Source organism: Callospermophilus lateralis, chromosome 8 (genome assembly GCF_048772815.1).
Source record: "Callospermophilus lateralis isolate mCalLat2 chromosome 8, mCalLat2.hap1, whole genome shotgun sequence".
In the NCBI taxonomy this organism is placed as follows: Eukaryota; Metazoa; Chordata; class Mammalia; order Rodentia; family Sciuridae; genus Callospermophilus; species Callospermophilus lateralis.
This window is the reverse complement of record NC_135312.1, coordinates 95213436-95230996: the sequence shown is the minus strand read 5'-3', so window position 1 is coordinate 95230996 and position 17561 is coordinate 95213436. Positions and strand designations below refer to the sequence as shown.

General features: G+C 30.9%; 1 protein-coding gene across 1 annotated transcript in view; it reads right to left on the bottom strand.

Annotated features, from left to right (window-relative positions):
• Stpg2 (sperm tail PG-rich repeat containing 2) overlaps positions 1–17561 on the bottom strand; it is a 521628-nt gene that overhangs the window by 188700 nt on the left and 315367 nt on the right. The window contains exon 12 of the mRNA XM_076864073.1: positions 17431–17546. Coding sequence (XP_076720188.1) covers positions 17431–17546 — 116 coding nt within the window. The remainder of the gene's footprint in view (positions 1–17430; positions 17547–17561) is intronic.

The following is a 17561-nucleotide window of genomic DNA, read 5'->3' as shown; positions in this document are numbered from 1 at the left end:
TAACCACAACAGGAAAAAAAGGCATTTTAAATTTTCTTATGACTTCTCTCTTAGTACTTTCATCACAGAGTAAGAATAAGCAGAGAATTGCTCATATAAACAACTTTCTGAGTTAGCTATTTCTATTTAAATACTTAGCAAATTTAGACTAGTACACTTTTTTAGATTTTATTTTTTTCAAAACAAAAACTATGAGGTAAAAAAAATCCTTTAAAGTCAATTTCTGAACCATATGACAATATGAATATTGTCCTAAAGCAATATTCTTAATGGATGGTCAGACACTCTCAGCTAATAAACCATAAAAATGTCTTTGCAACAAAGGTTGTCCCCTATTCTATAAAAATGCTTTAAAGGAACACTAAAATGGTTTGATGTACTGAACAGTTGATTAGCATGACATGGAATTTTGTTTTATAATAACCCTTCTATTTTCTTAGTAGATGATGTAGAACTAATTATAGCTATTATAATAATTTAATCATGAAAAACAAATGACAAGGAGGATGTAATAGTCTGACCAATTTTCTATAGTTTATCAAGCCAGATTTAACAGTTGTCCTTAACTCTTTTCAGTCGTATTTTTTAAAAGATATGTGGCAGAGACTACCAAGTGATTTTTAATATCCCAAGTTTTAACTAGACCCTTAATAACTAGAGGCAGTTAGTACTGATTAGCAAAGAAAATAGTTATCATAATACAAAAGCAACAATTTGGCAAAATTGGGGTTATTGCCTTCAAAAGGAGAAAGGACATACTTTCCTTTTGCTCCTTTCTGACACACGGACCTACGATTCGATGTCTAGAATAGGTCACTTAGACAACAAGGATGAAGGCCACACAGCCAGTTTGCTAAGTGGTAGGCTGGCTTAAGCCCATGATCCTGTTGATTTCATGGAGCCTCCATATGAGTCCTACATTGCCAGCCTCTTTTGGATGAGAGGAAGAAATTTCTGTAGTTATTTTGCATTTTATTTTACATGCAACTGAGCCTATTCTTAATCATCATAGGCATCTTTAAGATTAGGAGACTGTTTTAATTCTCAATTCTCATCCAAATTGCACAAAAGTTTTTCTTTAAAAACCATAAAAAACATTATATATACATATATATATGTATGTATATATATACATACATATATATATTATTACATATTATTCCTTGAAAAAAGGTTATGTAACTATTTCTTTAAATATCTTGTAGATATTAGATTTATATGCACAAATATTCTAGGACAAAAAATAAGAAATGCTAGATATTGCAGAAAGTATATACCTCAACAAAAACATCCAAAGTTTTGTATTAATCATACATAATCTTAATACATAATTTGGAACTCAGAGTAACTTTTCTGTTTTCTAATTGGAATCATTATAAGATCATGCCATTAGTGAGCATATATAGCTAAATAATGGTTATTCAATAAAAGGTTTTTCTGCTGACATACAAAAGAAAAACTGAAGAAAGACTCATTTAAAATTAATAAAGTCAATATATAATATAAATTACTTAACTAACAGATTAGGATAAATGTATATTCATATATATGTACATATATATGTATATTTAGAAAAATATGAATGGATAGATAGAGAGAGAGAGATAGGACCCACCAATGATTCTTAAAAAGTGTTAAATGTGCCAGGAAGCATAATTTGTTCAAAGTGCTTGCAATGTCCTATAAGTTACCGTTATCATGCTCATCTTAAAGATGAAAATTCTTACCTTAGTTTTCAAATTCTCTAGATATAAGTAGAATAGAGGGTGAAGCAAAGGAGCAGGTGTAGTTCCTGTATCTTTCTTATTAGAAAAGGTAAACTTCTAACCATAAGACTATGTTACCACTGAAAATATCAATAGCATAATTTATCAACAAGCATTCTGATGATATTTTGTGGTATTCTTTTACATTGTTAAAGCTTGAGTGTTCTACATGATACTTCTCTCTCATTGTTGAAATTATACCTAGGTTTCTGTTATGTAAAGTTTTTTTCACATTTTAGGTCTCTGATATAAGTTTACATAAAGGTAAATAATAATTAGAAAAATCAGATCACAAAAATAATCATATAAAGGTATCATTCTAGCTGCCTATAATCACCTGACATATGACTAAATTAATTCTCCAATGAAGAAACACTTTGCACATGCACACAGAACTATTCCACAGATAATATCTTGTTCTTACTTTTTTGACCAAATATCTCTTTCTTTTCTTTTTTTTTTAAATAGGGACGTACTTTTTAGTAGTAGTAACTAAAATTTACACTATGCCCAGCACTATTCTAAGCACTTTAAGCATATTAACTTAGTGAATTTCAGCAACTGTGAAGAAAACACTATTGTCCCCATCATCATTATAAGTTAGAGAATCAGAGGAAATTAACCTTAAATTATTCATCTGCAATATGTAATAAAACTCAGATATGATTCAGTCATCTTAGTTGTGCCCTTGGTGCTAACCATTATTCTATATGCCTTAACGTTAAGGTAAGAAAATAAAATACTGAATTGTAAAATAAAGTGATTGATGGTGGAATAGAGTTGTGAGGACAAAAGCAAACTGGAAATTGAATGATTCATTAAAAGGAGTAGGTACTAGGCAGCTCCAACCAACTTTTGTTATGCAGAAATGTGTTATCCAGTTACTAGTCCATAATCTTGGCAAAAGAAATGAGGTACCTTGGTTAGATACTAAGATTTTTGCTACTCAAAGCATAGCAAGCAGCATGATCATTAACACATTTGTATCCGTTTCTTTCTTGCCACACTATGATGAGCCATGACCCAGATTTAACATGTGTGTTTGCTAAATGATGCATTTACTTACAGGAAATAAAGTTAGTCAGTCATTAAAGATGTCAATTTTATACTCCTATCATTGCATCAAATGAGGGATATTTTCCTAGTCATGCTTCATAAATCAATAAATAATGGATTTATTTATAATTAGAAACACAGACCAGATACATTTTGCTATAAAAGCATTTCATAGATAAGGACCTGAACTAGTAATACCACTAGTGTGACTGCAAGATGTCTGCTATCTATGTGTTTATAAAGACATATGACCAGAAGAATCATCATGTAGTCATATCAATAAGTAGAAAAGCATTTAACAAAATCCAAAATCTATTCATAACAAAAAACTTTCAGCAAAATAGGAATAAATGAGAAGCTTCTCAACTAAATGAAGAACATCTACAAAAAAATCTATAGGTAACATCATAGTTCATAATAAGACCACAAAAAAAGGGATATCTGTAACCACTCACCATTTCTAATCAGAGTTTTAGTGGAAATCTGACTTATGCAATAAAACAAACAAAAGTAAATAAAGGTATGTGGATTGGTGGATTGGGAAGGAAGAAATATAATTGTCCTTATGAGAGATGATATGATTGTCTATAAAAAAACTCAATGAATCAGGAAAAGCCTTCTGAACATAATAAATAATTCAAGGTTGCAGGATATAAAATATATATGCAATGACCTGTTGCTTTCCTTTACATGTAGGTGAAGAACTGTACATAGAGATTAAAAATGAAATGTCATTTATATCATCACCACAAAAAATGAAAATCTTAGGTCAAACTGACAATATATGTACAAGGTCTATAGAAGGAAATTATATATTATTGTGAAGAAATAAATATACAATAAACAAAGAAGAACTATTCTAAGTTCATGGATAGAAAAATTTAATAAGATGTCAGATATCCCCAAATTCATTCATAGAGTCAATGTATTCCCAATAAAAATTCCAGAAAGTTATTTTGTGGATATCAACAAACTGATTATAAAATATAGCTAGAAAACCACATGCAGAATAGCCAACACAGTATAATACTAAATAGAACAAAATCAGAGCATTAACACTGACTTCAAGACAGCTGTAAAGTTATAGTCATCAAGAGAGTGTGGTATTGACTAAAGAAGAGACAAATAGATGAATGGAACCAAATAGATCCCAGAAATAGAATGATACAAATTTATTTAACTTATCTTTGGCAAGGAAACAAAGATAATTTTGTGGAATAAAGAAAGTCTTTTCAACAAATAGAGCTAGAATGAGTGTACATTCAGAGGCAAAAAAAAAAACAAAGAAAAAAATCCAGACATAGGTATGTTCATATTTTACAAAAAATATCTCAAATGGATCAGAAACCTAAAGGCAAAGTGCAAAACTAAACATCTTCATAAGATAATACAGGAGAAAATCTAAGTGACCTTGCATTTACAATAACTTTTAGATAAAATACTGAAAGAAAGATCCATGAGACAACCCCAATTGGTAAGTTATACTTCATTAAATGAAAAACTACTCTGAGAAAGACATTATTGGGGGTATGAAAAGCCAAGCCACATACTGGGATAAATAGCAAAAAAAAAACCAAGCATCTAATAATGGACTTTTACCTAAAATATACAGAGACTCAGAGCTAGACACAGTAGCAAGTATTTCTTTTTTTAAATCAATTAATTTATTCATTTTAATTAGGTATATATGATAGCAGAATGCAGTTTGATTCATTCTACACAATTGCAGCACAACTTTTCATTTCTCTGGTTGAACACAACGTAGCATCGCACCATATGTGCAATCATAAATGCACCTAGGGTAATGATGTACAACTCATTCCATCTTTTCTGCCCCCATTCCCCCTCCGCAACCCTCCCTCTGCTTTGCCCAATCACAGTTCCTCCATTTTTCCCATGCCCCCCCATTATGGATCAGCATCCACTTATCAGAGAAAACATTTGGCTTTTGGACATACATCTAATGGGAGATGGAGGCAGTAGGAGAACACGTTCAAGATGGGTCTCAGAAACTTAGTGACATACTGTCTCAAAATTTAAAAAATAAAATAAAAAAGGGCTGAGAATGTATCTTGGTGGTAAAGCACCCCTGATTTGTATGTTTGTCTATGCATATAGTTATATATGTGTTTGTATATGTACATGTATATATACACAAATATATGTGTGTGTGTGTTTGTGTGTGTGTATACTATATGTGGTAGCGGGGAGAGAATCAACAGTATTTTTTTAAATTATAAAAAATTGACTAAAAATCCAGACACCTCACCAAAGAAGATAAACAGGTATCAAGTGTATGAAAAAAATGTTCAAAATAATTTCATTAGAAGATTGCCAAATTAAAACCAGAAAATAACACTACATACCTACTAGGATGGCTAAAATCTCCAATACTGACAACACAAAATGCTGAGGATGCAGAACAAAATGAAGTCATTCATCCTTGGTAGGAATGCAAAATGCTTCTGCCACTTTGAAAGACAGTGTAGCAATTTCTTACAAAGTTAAATATAGTCTTGCCATATGATCCAGTAATCATATATCTATTTGCTCAATTGAACTGAAAATTAATATCCACACAAAAAACTTGCATGTGAATATATAAAACTTTATAGAAATTTTATTGTCAGAATTAGAAACAACTTCGCTGTGCTTCAGAAGGTGAATGAATAAACTATGGAACATTCATACAATGAAATACTGTTCAGTGAAAGAAAGAAATGTACTACGAAGCTATGAAAAGATATAGAAGAGCCTTACATGTCTATTAAGTGAAAGAAGGCAGACTGAAGCAGTGACATACCATGTGATTCCAAGTATATGATATTCTCAAAAAAGCAGAACTATAAAGTCAGTAAAAAGATCAGTGATTTCTCAGAGGTCAGAGGAAGGGGAAAAGAGATGTATTGGTGGAGTACAGGGCCTTTAAAAAGTAGTAAACCACTGTCTCTGATAATGTAATGGCTGATACAGGACATTGCAGTTTTTAAAATCCACAAAATTATAAAATACAAGGAGTAAACACTAATGTAAATTAAGAACTTTATTTAATAATGAGGTCTGAGTATTGTTTCAGCATCTGTAATAAAAGTACCAAACTAATGCAAGATGTTTAATAACAGCAGAGCTTAAAGAAAGGGTAATTGAGAGCTCTACTTCAGCACAATTTTTTTCTGTAGACCTATACTGCTCTAAAAAGTAATATCTATTTTTGTAAAAAGGCAGGGAAAGTGGTCTGGCTGACAGTGTGTAACATAAAAATGAAGAACAGTGTTAGGACAAAATTGCCAATATTTTACCATTGTTGGCCCGCAAACTTCATAATTTTATATCGTTGAAACTGAACTATAGATGGAGTCAGAAAATGTGGACTGTTAAAGAAAAAGAGTGGGAAAAGCATGTTACTTATTTTAGGTAAGAACAGTCAGTCCTCCCAAGCATTTGTTACAAAACAAGTCTATTGAGTAGATATGTCATGGATATAATGTCTTAACTTCATGTTGTTTTTATTCTTTAAGACCAATTATATCCTTAAAGAAGAATCCTCCATTTTCCACCTTGAAGGTGGAATCCTGGATGCTAGCCTTCTAAGAGTAAAACAGAAGAAGACTGTTATTCTCAAGTTGTATCACATATTCATTTACTTACTCTCCATTTTTTTTGTATATTACCTATACCTTTTTAATTTTGAGAATGTTAAATTCATTGACTGGAAAATATTTTCATTTTCTTGGTGATTTTTAATTTGTAATTTTAGATCATTTTTTAATTAGCAAAAGATCTTTCCACCACACTAGATAAAATATATTAGAGGACATGCACTGTATTTAGTGTTATAAATTGATATATTTTTTTCTCTAAACTTATTATTTTATGTAACAAATTTCCTAAATGTAATTTTTCTTTTTCTGTCAAATTATAAGCTGAATTTTGTAATATGTTCTCTAATTTAAATCCAGAATAAAGGGAATAAGTAAAATTTGTGCATTGAATCATATGATTCTCAACTTTTCCTTCTACCTGACTGTGGATTGAGAGACTTGAGGATGATCTGCTTCTTTAAAAATTAACAATGCCATAGTAAATACTAAAAAGTGATCTTTCAATATATGATAATTTGTATATAACATGAAAAGAATTTGTAATTTGTTCTAAATGTACTAATCTGTCTCCCCTGCAGTGCCTATTTTAGTTATCTGCATGCTGAGATGTTAATAGAATAATAGAATTAGAGTATAAAAGGAATTAGGTAATGTCCCAAGTTGTCAACTCCCAAATTTTATGATCTAAAAGCAACCTTCATTTGATATGTATGACTAAGAAGTTATTCAGACTAGTAATCTAGTTGTATTTTAATTGTAATATTTAATCGGATATTAGGCTATAATTTAAACAAGTACTTATTTAAAACTCAAATAAAAAATTTTAATGAATTCCTTAAATATATCATTAAGCTTAATCATGATATGAAAAATTCTGAAAAATCTACTTTCTTGTCTACTATTTTTACCAAGTTATTAAGAAATTATATGAAATATAAGTGAAATTATAAATTTTCCTCAATTAAGGCAAATACACATTAAAAAATAGATGCATACATGCCAAAATACTAGCTCTCTAATAAAACAATTTAGATTTTCTTAAAAATGATAATAATAACAAGGTTTCTAATAACACAATACAAGGTCTTAGTTATTGTCAGTAGAGATTGTGGTTTAGATAAGTATTGTCCCTCAAAATCTCATCTGTGAAACAATGCAAGAAAGTTTAGAGGCAAAATGATTGGGTTACAAGAGTTTTGATCAATCACTGCATTAATCCACTTGACTGGATTATTGGGTGGTAACTATAGGCAATTAGGTTGTAGCTGGAAGTTGTATTGGTCACAGAGCATGTCTTTGGAGTATATATTTTATCCCTGTTGAGCATAGTGTGTTCTCTGCTTCCTCACTGCCAAGTCCTGAGCACTGCTTTCCTCCACCACACTCTTTTGCCATGATGTTCTGCCTCATCTTGGATGCAGAGCAATGCAACTGTCTGTGACTGAGACCTCTGAGTTACAAATAAATTGTAACTCCTCTTAAATTGTTCTTTTCAGGATTTTTGGTCAAAGCAATGACCAAAAACTGACTGAAACAGTAGGTTTAGAGTTTTTTAAAAAGTACAGTTTTTTTAAAAAAGTACAGGCCACATATGTCTTTGATCTTTCAGCAGTCAAAGGAAATTACTGGACATAGAGAAATGAAAGAAGAATCTTCCAGGATAAAGAAGAAAACAAAAATTTACTATTACGGGATAAACTGGCACTCATTCAACAAATCATAATTTTTTATTTGCCATACCAGGAAATCTAATCTAAAGTCTTTCCCTCACTCTAGACAGAGACCATAAATAAATATATACCCAATATTTAGGGACTCATAAAAATGAAATAACACTTCAAACTTAGCAATGGATCTATTTTCTGTAGGAAGAAATTTTAAAGCCTAGCTACATATTTCCTCCATACCACCAATATACTGTATTAAAAAAAGAGCCAAATAGTATTTACATGCAATAGAACATGCTGACCGATGCTCGTTTTACTTTTGTAGTCAAACTTTTGACTACCACACAAAAACTAATACAAAATTGAAACTGGCCTGGCATGGTGGGCACACGCCTGTAATCCCGGTGGCTTGGGAGGCTGAGGCAGGAGAATCGCAAATTCAGAGCTAGCCTCAACAACTGCAATGCACTCATTAATTAACTTGGTGAGAACCTGTCTCTTAATAAAATATAAAATAGGCTAGGGATGTGGCTCAGTGGTTGAGTGCCCTGGAGTTTAATCCCTAGTAACCCCCTCGCCCCCCCAAAAATGATTGGCTTTAAAATAAATGGCATGAAGTTCTTGATATTCCAAAAAAATTAGATCTCATCTTCCTTGTCATTCTCAAAAAACTAATAAACATTATAAATATTTTGATATTAATTATAATAAGCACATATATTTTAACCAAATATAATATGTCACATATAGAAAAAAGTATAGTGTCTACAAATGAAGAAGTATATTTAAGAGATTTACTTCTCTTTTTTCTCTTTTTCAAGGGCAAATGTTTATTATTAAAGAGAAAATGTCACAAAAACACATAATGGTTGCAATAATGGCTAGTTGATACATTAAAAATAATTATGAGTAGCTTTCAAATAAGAAAGCAGATTGATATTTTATTTGAGTATTAAACAGTGTATTTGTTAGAAAGTGCACAAAGACTTTACTTCTTCTGGAAGAAAAAAAAGTTAATGAAAATTTAATAATACAAACCACAGTAGAGAGATCAAATGAATGATAACATAAATCTGACAATAGAAATATTTATAACAATAGTATCCTACTACTAAAAAATAATCCTAATATACTGTGTTTAGTTTTGAACCACTTAATTCCATTTAAGACACAAGTCTCTCAAAAGAAAGTCTTACTTTGAATTTTTGAATCTTCATGAATATAAGTTAAAAGGAGAATTCAGTTTATCATCTTAAAATTTTATTAGGAGAGGGTTGGGGTTGTAGCTCAGGGGTGGAGTGCTTGCCTCACATGTATGAGGCACTGGGTTTGATCCTCAGCACCACATAAAAATAAATAAAAATAAAGGTCTTGTGTCCATCTACAACTAAAAATACTTAAAAAAAAATAAACTAGGAAAGAAAACTCTAAAACTATGTATACCTTCTCGTGTGATGTTATGTTCTTACAACCATCCTTAAAAGGAATTTTTAACTTTACTTTTGTCTTATAATTTCTCAAAAATCATCACTAATATTTTAGAGTTTGAGAGGCTTAAGACTATTTATATTTCAAAGATATTTAAATCAATAAATCAGTTAATGAAGGAATATCACTTTATCTAGACCAGCACTTTTAAAATGCACCTTCTAATAAATAGAAATAAAAAGTAGCACTTGACTTATACAAGGTGAATGCTATCATCCCCATTTTCTTAGTAAATTAGAGTGATTGCCTTTTTTTTTTTTTTTTTACATTTTACTGACAACAGCTATTCAAAATTACATGTCTGGTTTATGATAACTAAGTTCAAATTAGCCTATCAGAGTTAATTATCAAGAAATAAATGTTTTCTAGGACACAAAATGGACTATCTTAGAAGATCATAATACCACTTGCATAGAAAGTAGCCAGAGATGAACTATTCCCAAATTCAAGGCAAAAATTTCAATCTATTTGCTAAGTTAGGACTAATCTAAGACCATCAAAAGTAGTTAATAGGTGGATATATATATAACTAAAAACCATTCCAGATGTGTAATGGTTATACAAACTGATAGGGGAAGATCTACTCCAATATTCTTAATCAGCATTAAGGAAAACAGTCCCTACAGCTCTCTCCCTAACATATATGATAAGCAGAGAACTTGCTCTAAAGGAAGAGAGTGAGTTTCAGTGCTCAAGCTTATTTAAATAACCCCGAATGACCATGGGTTGCATCAGCTTCTCTCTGAGACTGTTAATTTATATGATTTCACTAATAATTCTGTCTTCTAACTTCTCTATAGCAAAGAATGAAAAGCTGAGAAGAAAAGAAAAGACCAGGTAAATAACTAAACTTGAGACTATGAAAAACTGAAATGAGTCTTAAGTATATATTCCACCCAAACTACATTTCTTGTTCTGAAAAGTTTGAATTGTTACCTGTAAATAGGTCAATATCAATTGCCCTAGGAATGACTAGGTCAAAATCAGTGACAGAATCGGTGAAGATGAAACATTACTGCACCCAGTGCCAATAACCAATAAGAATGCAATTAGTTCAGTAAGGGAAAGAGGAAGAACCCACCAAACCTTGAGGTGCATCATGCTTGCAACTGAGAGGTTTCAGGAGAGAGAAGCCTAGAGGGTGTATGTTTTGGTATTTTTCAGCAAATTACTTTTTGACTGTCAAAAAGAACATGAACACATTTCAGACTTTTTGGAGAAGAAAACTGCTTATAGTCCCAATGACTTTACTGTTGAGAATTCATAACAAAGCCTGCTTTCCTTGCTACATTTGCTACATTTATTATTATTGACAATCTTCTAACAGTGATTCTTTTTTAAAAAAAAATATTTATTTTTTAGTTTTAGGTGGACACAATATCTTTATTTTATTTTTATGTGGTGCTGAGAATCAAACCCAGTGTCTCATGCATGCTAGGCGAGCACACTACCACTTGAGCCACATCCCCAGTCCCTCTAACAGTGATTCTAATTCACATTGTTTAACTTAAAAATAAGATATTGTGGCCTTTTAAACTTAAGTTTATATTTTAAAAGAAAAATGTGAGTTATTATGAAAACCAGAGATAAAAATTTGATAACTCTTCACAAAATATTCTTTCCATGGCTATAAACATAGATCTTTAGTCAGAAAGTTGAAGCTAAAATGCTATTTTGCACAAATAATAATATTTACATGTTTGCAACTAGAAACAGAGTATAAAAACAATTCTCATTTGGATAATTATTTTTTCCCTTCATCGATTAAACTGACAATATGTCTTAGACAAAAGTACTTTTTGGTAATAAAAATAGTAATGATTTAGATATCATTTTGTAGCATACTAAAATACAAAGAAGGATAGATATGTTTTAATGTATTGCACTAAAATAATACTTATTCAAAGTAAAACTGAGTTAGAGAGATACGAAACTGTTTCCTTAACAGTCTCCCTATTTTTGGAATTCTACATTCAAATCTTCATCCAATGGCAATGCAAAAATTGTATATTTCATCCATCTCTTTAACCACAGTACTCCATTGTGTATGTAAAATAACATGTGTAATTTTCCCAGTTGTAAAGTTATGTCACGTAATTCCATAAATAATTATGGGATCTTAAATCAAGTATACATATACAGGAAAGCAATGGTTATTGCCTAAAGAAGTTGAAATTATGACACCTGGCATACCCAAAGCTTTGTTTTCCTTATTGACAGCATTGCTTGATAGTATGTGGCATAGGAATTGTGATTCTCTGTTCTTGCTCTGAGTTAGGAAGTACCAAGAGGTGACCTTTTGGTAACAAGAAGTGATTCTTAAACTTTTAATTTTTTTATTTTATTATTATTATTTTTTGGCACAGAGGATGAGTAGTGGGATTTACATCTCCTTTTGAGATTGTTATGAAAACTATCTCAGAAAAACACACATAAATGAGCAATATATATTTTGTATCCGTGAAAGAGTTTATGTACTCCTTAAAAATGATCTGTAATATATAATCACCCAAACATTATATAAATTGAAATCTATTCTTAATGTCCAAAGATCAATCTTCATTCTAATACAATAGCTGAATATATGATGAAATGGGAATCCTCTCAACACAACACAGAGCATATGATACAGACCTCCCAAGGCCTAATACATAGGCTGAAGACAGATTTTTCCAGGACAGAACTTAACAAATCTCCCCCAAACTTAGTAGCTTAGGAAGTTTAAGGGAATATCAAGATTTCTGCAAGCAGAAATGAAGGAGGAGAATTAAAGTTGAGACTATAGCCCATGGAGAATCAAAGATCTTCTTTTTTAGAATGGCAAATGACAGGTAGCTTTTAAGCATTCACTTTGAGGTATTAAGTAATATGCTATGACCTTTACAATTGAAGTGTAAAACCAATTTCTAAAAGCAAAAGTTTAAGTTACATTTCTGAATGATATGAAATACTGTGCCACAAACTTTAAAACTAAGGAATAAAATTGAATTTTTAAAATCAGACATGTAAGTCATATTTTAAAACAAATATACAATAACTAAACAAAATGTTTTCTACAAAAATAATATAAACATTTGGAAATGGACTTTGGAACTAACCTTCACCAAGTATCAAACAATATATATTTAAATAATCCTCTTATCATTCTTTATTAGCAATTTGTCAAGATAATTAAGAAAAATAAATGTTTAAATATTAAAAAATAAAATTGAGTTTAGATTTATTTACATAAATATATAACATAATTCTACTTAGAAATTCTCAATGTCTACCTAAAGTTCAGCAGAATAATAAAAACTGTGATTTCATACTCTGTAAATATCTACTATCAAACTATTTTATATTTAAGCATTACTGATAATAAAAGTTTTCCAAGAATATTCTATTCCTCAGTGCCTCTCTTATTTTGCATATATTGTCTTCTGTGCCTGGAACATGCTCGTTTGACATATCTAAAGATAAAAGTCCTATTATTCTACTGTATTTTAAAACAAAGACATTGTGAAGTTTTTCTGGTGCCCTTTGACTAACTTAGGGATTCCTTAATCCATATATCTTGGTACCTTTCATCTATTCCCAGTACAATAATCTTAATAAATTAAAATATTTATATTAATTTTTATTATTAGATTGGTACATATTTGGATGTACTTAGTTTCATTTTTGAATTCTCAGATCCTGTTATGGTTTAGGTAGGTGATATCTCCCCAAAGTGCATGTTTAAGACAATACAAGAAAATTTAGAGGTGAAATGACTGAGTTATGACAGCCTTAACCTAATTGGTGCATTAACCCACTTGGGTGGATTACCTGGGTAGTAACTAGGTAAGTGGGAGTGGCTGGAGGAGGTGAGTAACCAGTTGTGTGCCATTGGGGTTCATATTTTGTCCCTGGTGAGTGCACCAACCTTTACTAACCCTATGTACACCAAAAAAAAAAATGTGTTGCTAGAGTAGCCTATGTCCATCACTATCCCTGATCCAGTTTGGAGAGAAACCAGGAATATATGCCAATGTATTAACACAGTAAAAGAACCAGCCCATGCTGGGCCATATGCCACCCTGGCTTCTGTTGCACAGTGCGATCTTCAAACCATAACCATCCTCAGTCTCATAAAGTGGCTTTGATTACCATTCCAGCCTGGGAAGATGCTTATTGTACCCACCCACTTCCCAGGTCTCTGGAAAGCTGCTTACTGGCTCTCCTAATCAACCAAAGGACTCAAAAAGCAACATGGATTTTTGAAATAACCATATCAGACAAAAAAAATAATGAAGAAAGCTTTATGAAATACAATTAAACATATTTTAAGTATTAGTTTTCCAGAAAGAGAAAAGAAAGGAAGGCATAGAAAAACCTATTTAATGAAATAGTCAGTGAAAATATTCCAAATCATAGGGAAAATACAAACATCCATGAAGCTCAAAGAACCGCAACTGAATTCAGACAAAAAAACAGGTTCTGTTTGACATATGATAGTCAAACTGGTAAAAGTACAACAAAAAAGATATTCTAAAAACAGCAAACAACAACAACAACAAACATCAAGTCAAATATAAGAGAATCACAATTGGACAAAGAAATTTCTCAGCAGAAACATTACAGGTCAGGATGATGTATTCAAGTTTAAAAGAAAAAACTTCCAACCAACAATACTATAACCAGAAAGTCCATGATTCAGAAATAAAAAAGAAATAGTCTTTACAAGATAATAAAATACTACCACCAGACCATCCATAAAAGAAATGCTTAAAGAATCTCCACATCGAGAAGCAAAAGGAAAGGAACGACCCTATGGAAACATTTGAAAATATAAAATTCAACAGTATAGCTGATACACTGAGAAAGACAAAAGAATCAAACCTTATCAATATGGAACATCATCAAACCACAAAGAGAACAAAGGCTATACAAAACAACAAGAAAAAAATAATAATGAAATGACAGGAGTTCTTACCTATCAATACTAGCTTTGAATGTAAATGGATTAAAATCCCCAATGTCAAGTTTTAAACTGACTAAAAGAATAAAAACATGAGAACAAATAATATGTTATTCCCAAGAAACACATTTAAACAGTAAAGACTCACAGAATGAAAGTGAAGAAGTGGAAACAAATATTTCACACAAATAGAAACCAAAATCAAGAAGGAATAACTATGCCTATATCAGATAAATTAAACTGTAAGTTTAAAAAGGTACAAAGATGGGGTTAGTGGTATAGCTCAAGAGTAGAGCACTTTTTTAGCATGCTTCGGTTCCTGGGTTCAGCACTCAGCATCATAAGAAAAAACACTGTAAGCAGAGACAGATGAAATCACTTTTAATAATAAAGAGATCAAGACAAAAGAAAACATAACAATTGTAACTATATATGAACACAACCATTGAATACTCAATCATGTAAAAAAAAAACATTAGTGATAAAACCCAACACAGTGATAGTTGAGGATTTCAACACCTCATTTTCATCAATGGGAAGATTATATAATCAGAAAAATCAACAAAAAATCATATTTAAATGATAGGGTAGACCAAATAAAACTAAGAGAAATTTAAAGGACATTTTATCCACCAGGTACAGAATACAGATTCTTTTCATAAGCACATGGATCTACCTTGCTCTTGGATAGTCAGAATTAATATTATCCAAATGACCATACTGCCAAAAGCACTATACAGATTTAATGCAATTCCAATCAAAATTCCAATGACATTCCTCATAGAAATAGAAAAAGAAATCATGAAATTCATCTGGAAAAATGAGAGACCCAGAATAGCTAAAGCAGTCCTTAGCAGGAAGAATGAAGCAGGTGGCATCACCATACCAGACCTTAAACTATATTACAGAGCAATAGTAAGAAAAACAGCATGGTATTGGCACCAAAACAGACTGGTAGACCAATGGTACAGAATAGAGGACAAAAAGAATAACCCACAAAATTACAATTATCTTATATTAGACAAAGGTGCCAAAAACATGCATTGGAGAAAAGATAGCCTCTTCAACAAATGGTGCTGGGAAAACTGGAAATCCATATGCAACAAAATGAAATTAAACCCCTATCTCTCACCATGCACAAAACTCAACTCAAAGTGGACCAAGGACCTAGGAATACAACCAGAGACTCCGCATCTAATAGAAGAAAAGAAGGCTCTAATCTCCATCATGTGGGATTAGGCCCCAACTTCCTTAAGAATACTCCAAAGTACAAGATTGTGTCTTCCTACAACTAAAAGTACATTTATATTTAAAGAAATATTAGAATTCTCCTTTTTCACAAAAAATTTACAATGGTAAAAGAAGCATGTTCTCCAAAAAGTGCAATTTAAACTTACTGAAGTCATAAGGGTATAAAAAATACATAAGATCAAATCATAATAAAAAGACTAGTAATTTATCAGCCTATAAGTTCAGAAGCAACTTTAAAAAAGGAAAAGTATGAAAGACAAATGTTTGTTCAAAAACTTTTCAATTATCACATTAAGAAGACAAAAAAATAATTATAGACTCAGTTCTGAACATAAAAGTTACTTTGTAATGCAGATTGTATGTATTAGGGTGAAATTTCAGGCAATATTTGAGTAAACATTGTTAAATCTATAGATGTTTTCTAATAACATTGAAAATGATTTTACATAATAAAGACTATGATGAAGGATATCTATAAATATCATATTAGATTTATAAACACTAATGAGAGTATCAATTATGAAGTACACATCACAAAATGAAAAATTATAAATTTAGATTTTCTGGCATTTATTATTTGTGAATAGTATTAAAACGGTTATTAAAAGAAAAGAAAAGTATTCAGCTAAAGATCTGATATGTCATAAACTTTGTCCAGTCCCAACCAGTTCTCCATTTGCAGGATTTGCCTTTGTTTATCCAGTCTACTCCCTAAACCTTATAAATATCCTCCGTTGACTTCTGCCTTCTGGAATACTTGAAAGATTCTAGCAGATTCTCACTTTCTGAAGTTAAGTCTATTCAATCAGTTTGTTTAATTATCAAGTATTAGACCATTATTTGGAGGAATCAATAGCCAACAATTAAAACATCAACTTTTTGATTATTCACATATTTTTATTTTGTTTCCTCATATTATGTTATAAACCTACCTGTGACAGACACTGAAAAATGACTTAGATTATGAAATTAAAATAAATTGAAAATATATATTCAATAAAATAGGCTTGTCATTAACTCCAAAAGGAACATCTATTTTGCACTCAGAATTGACTTTTAAAAAACACTGTTAAATATTTAATTCTCAATAGTTAGTATGGCAAAAATGAAGGAGCTATTTCATCCTAACTCTCATAAAAACAATAAAGACCTATTGCAAAAACATATTCTAAAATTCTGCAAGTTTAAACAGACTTCCTTCTTATAATTAAAAGGCTCATTACTTAAGAGATCCTTATTTATTACAGTCTAAAGTGCAGTATTCACATTTATTAAAATATAATAAAATATCAATACTCAACTTTATTCAATCCCCTAGGCTTTCTTCTAAGCCTTTTAATAGCACTCGATTTTAATAAATATTAGGGGGTTATAATACAAGACTATAACCAATTTTAAAACTTGGAGAAATATAAATAAATTATATCTAAATGCTATAGAGGACATTCGTTGGTACATATTATTGAACTCAAATAATTCTCTAATAATTCTTTTTAAAATGTCAAATATATCTTGATAAATCTTCCTTGAGTAAAACAATTTTATTAGCCACTAATATGAAAAAACTATGAGAATAACATAATATATACATTTTCAGAACTCTCTGGAAATCATTCTATTCTTGTGTCACTGCTAATAGTACGATATCATTGACAAACCTCATATGATGCTGGGCCAGGAGTAATCTCCTTGGTATCTTCAAACCTCTTTGATGCTTTAACAAATAAGGGTATGGGGCAAGATTTCCTTAAAACAGGATTGTATGCTGCAGGCCCTGGAGAAAAGGAAA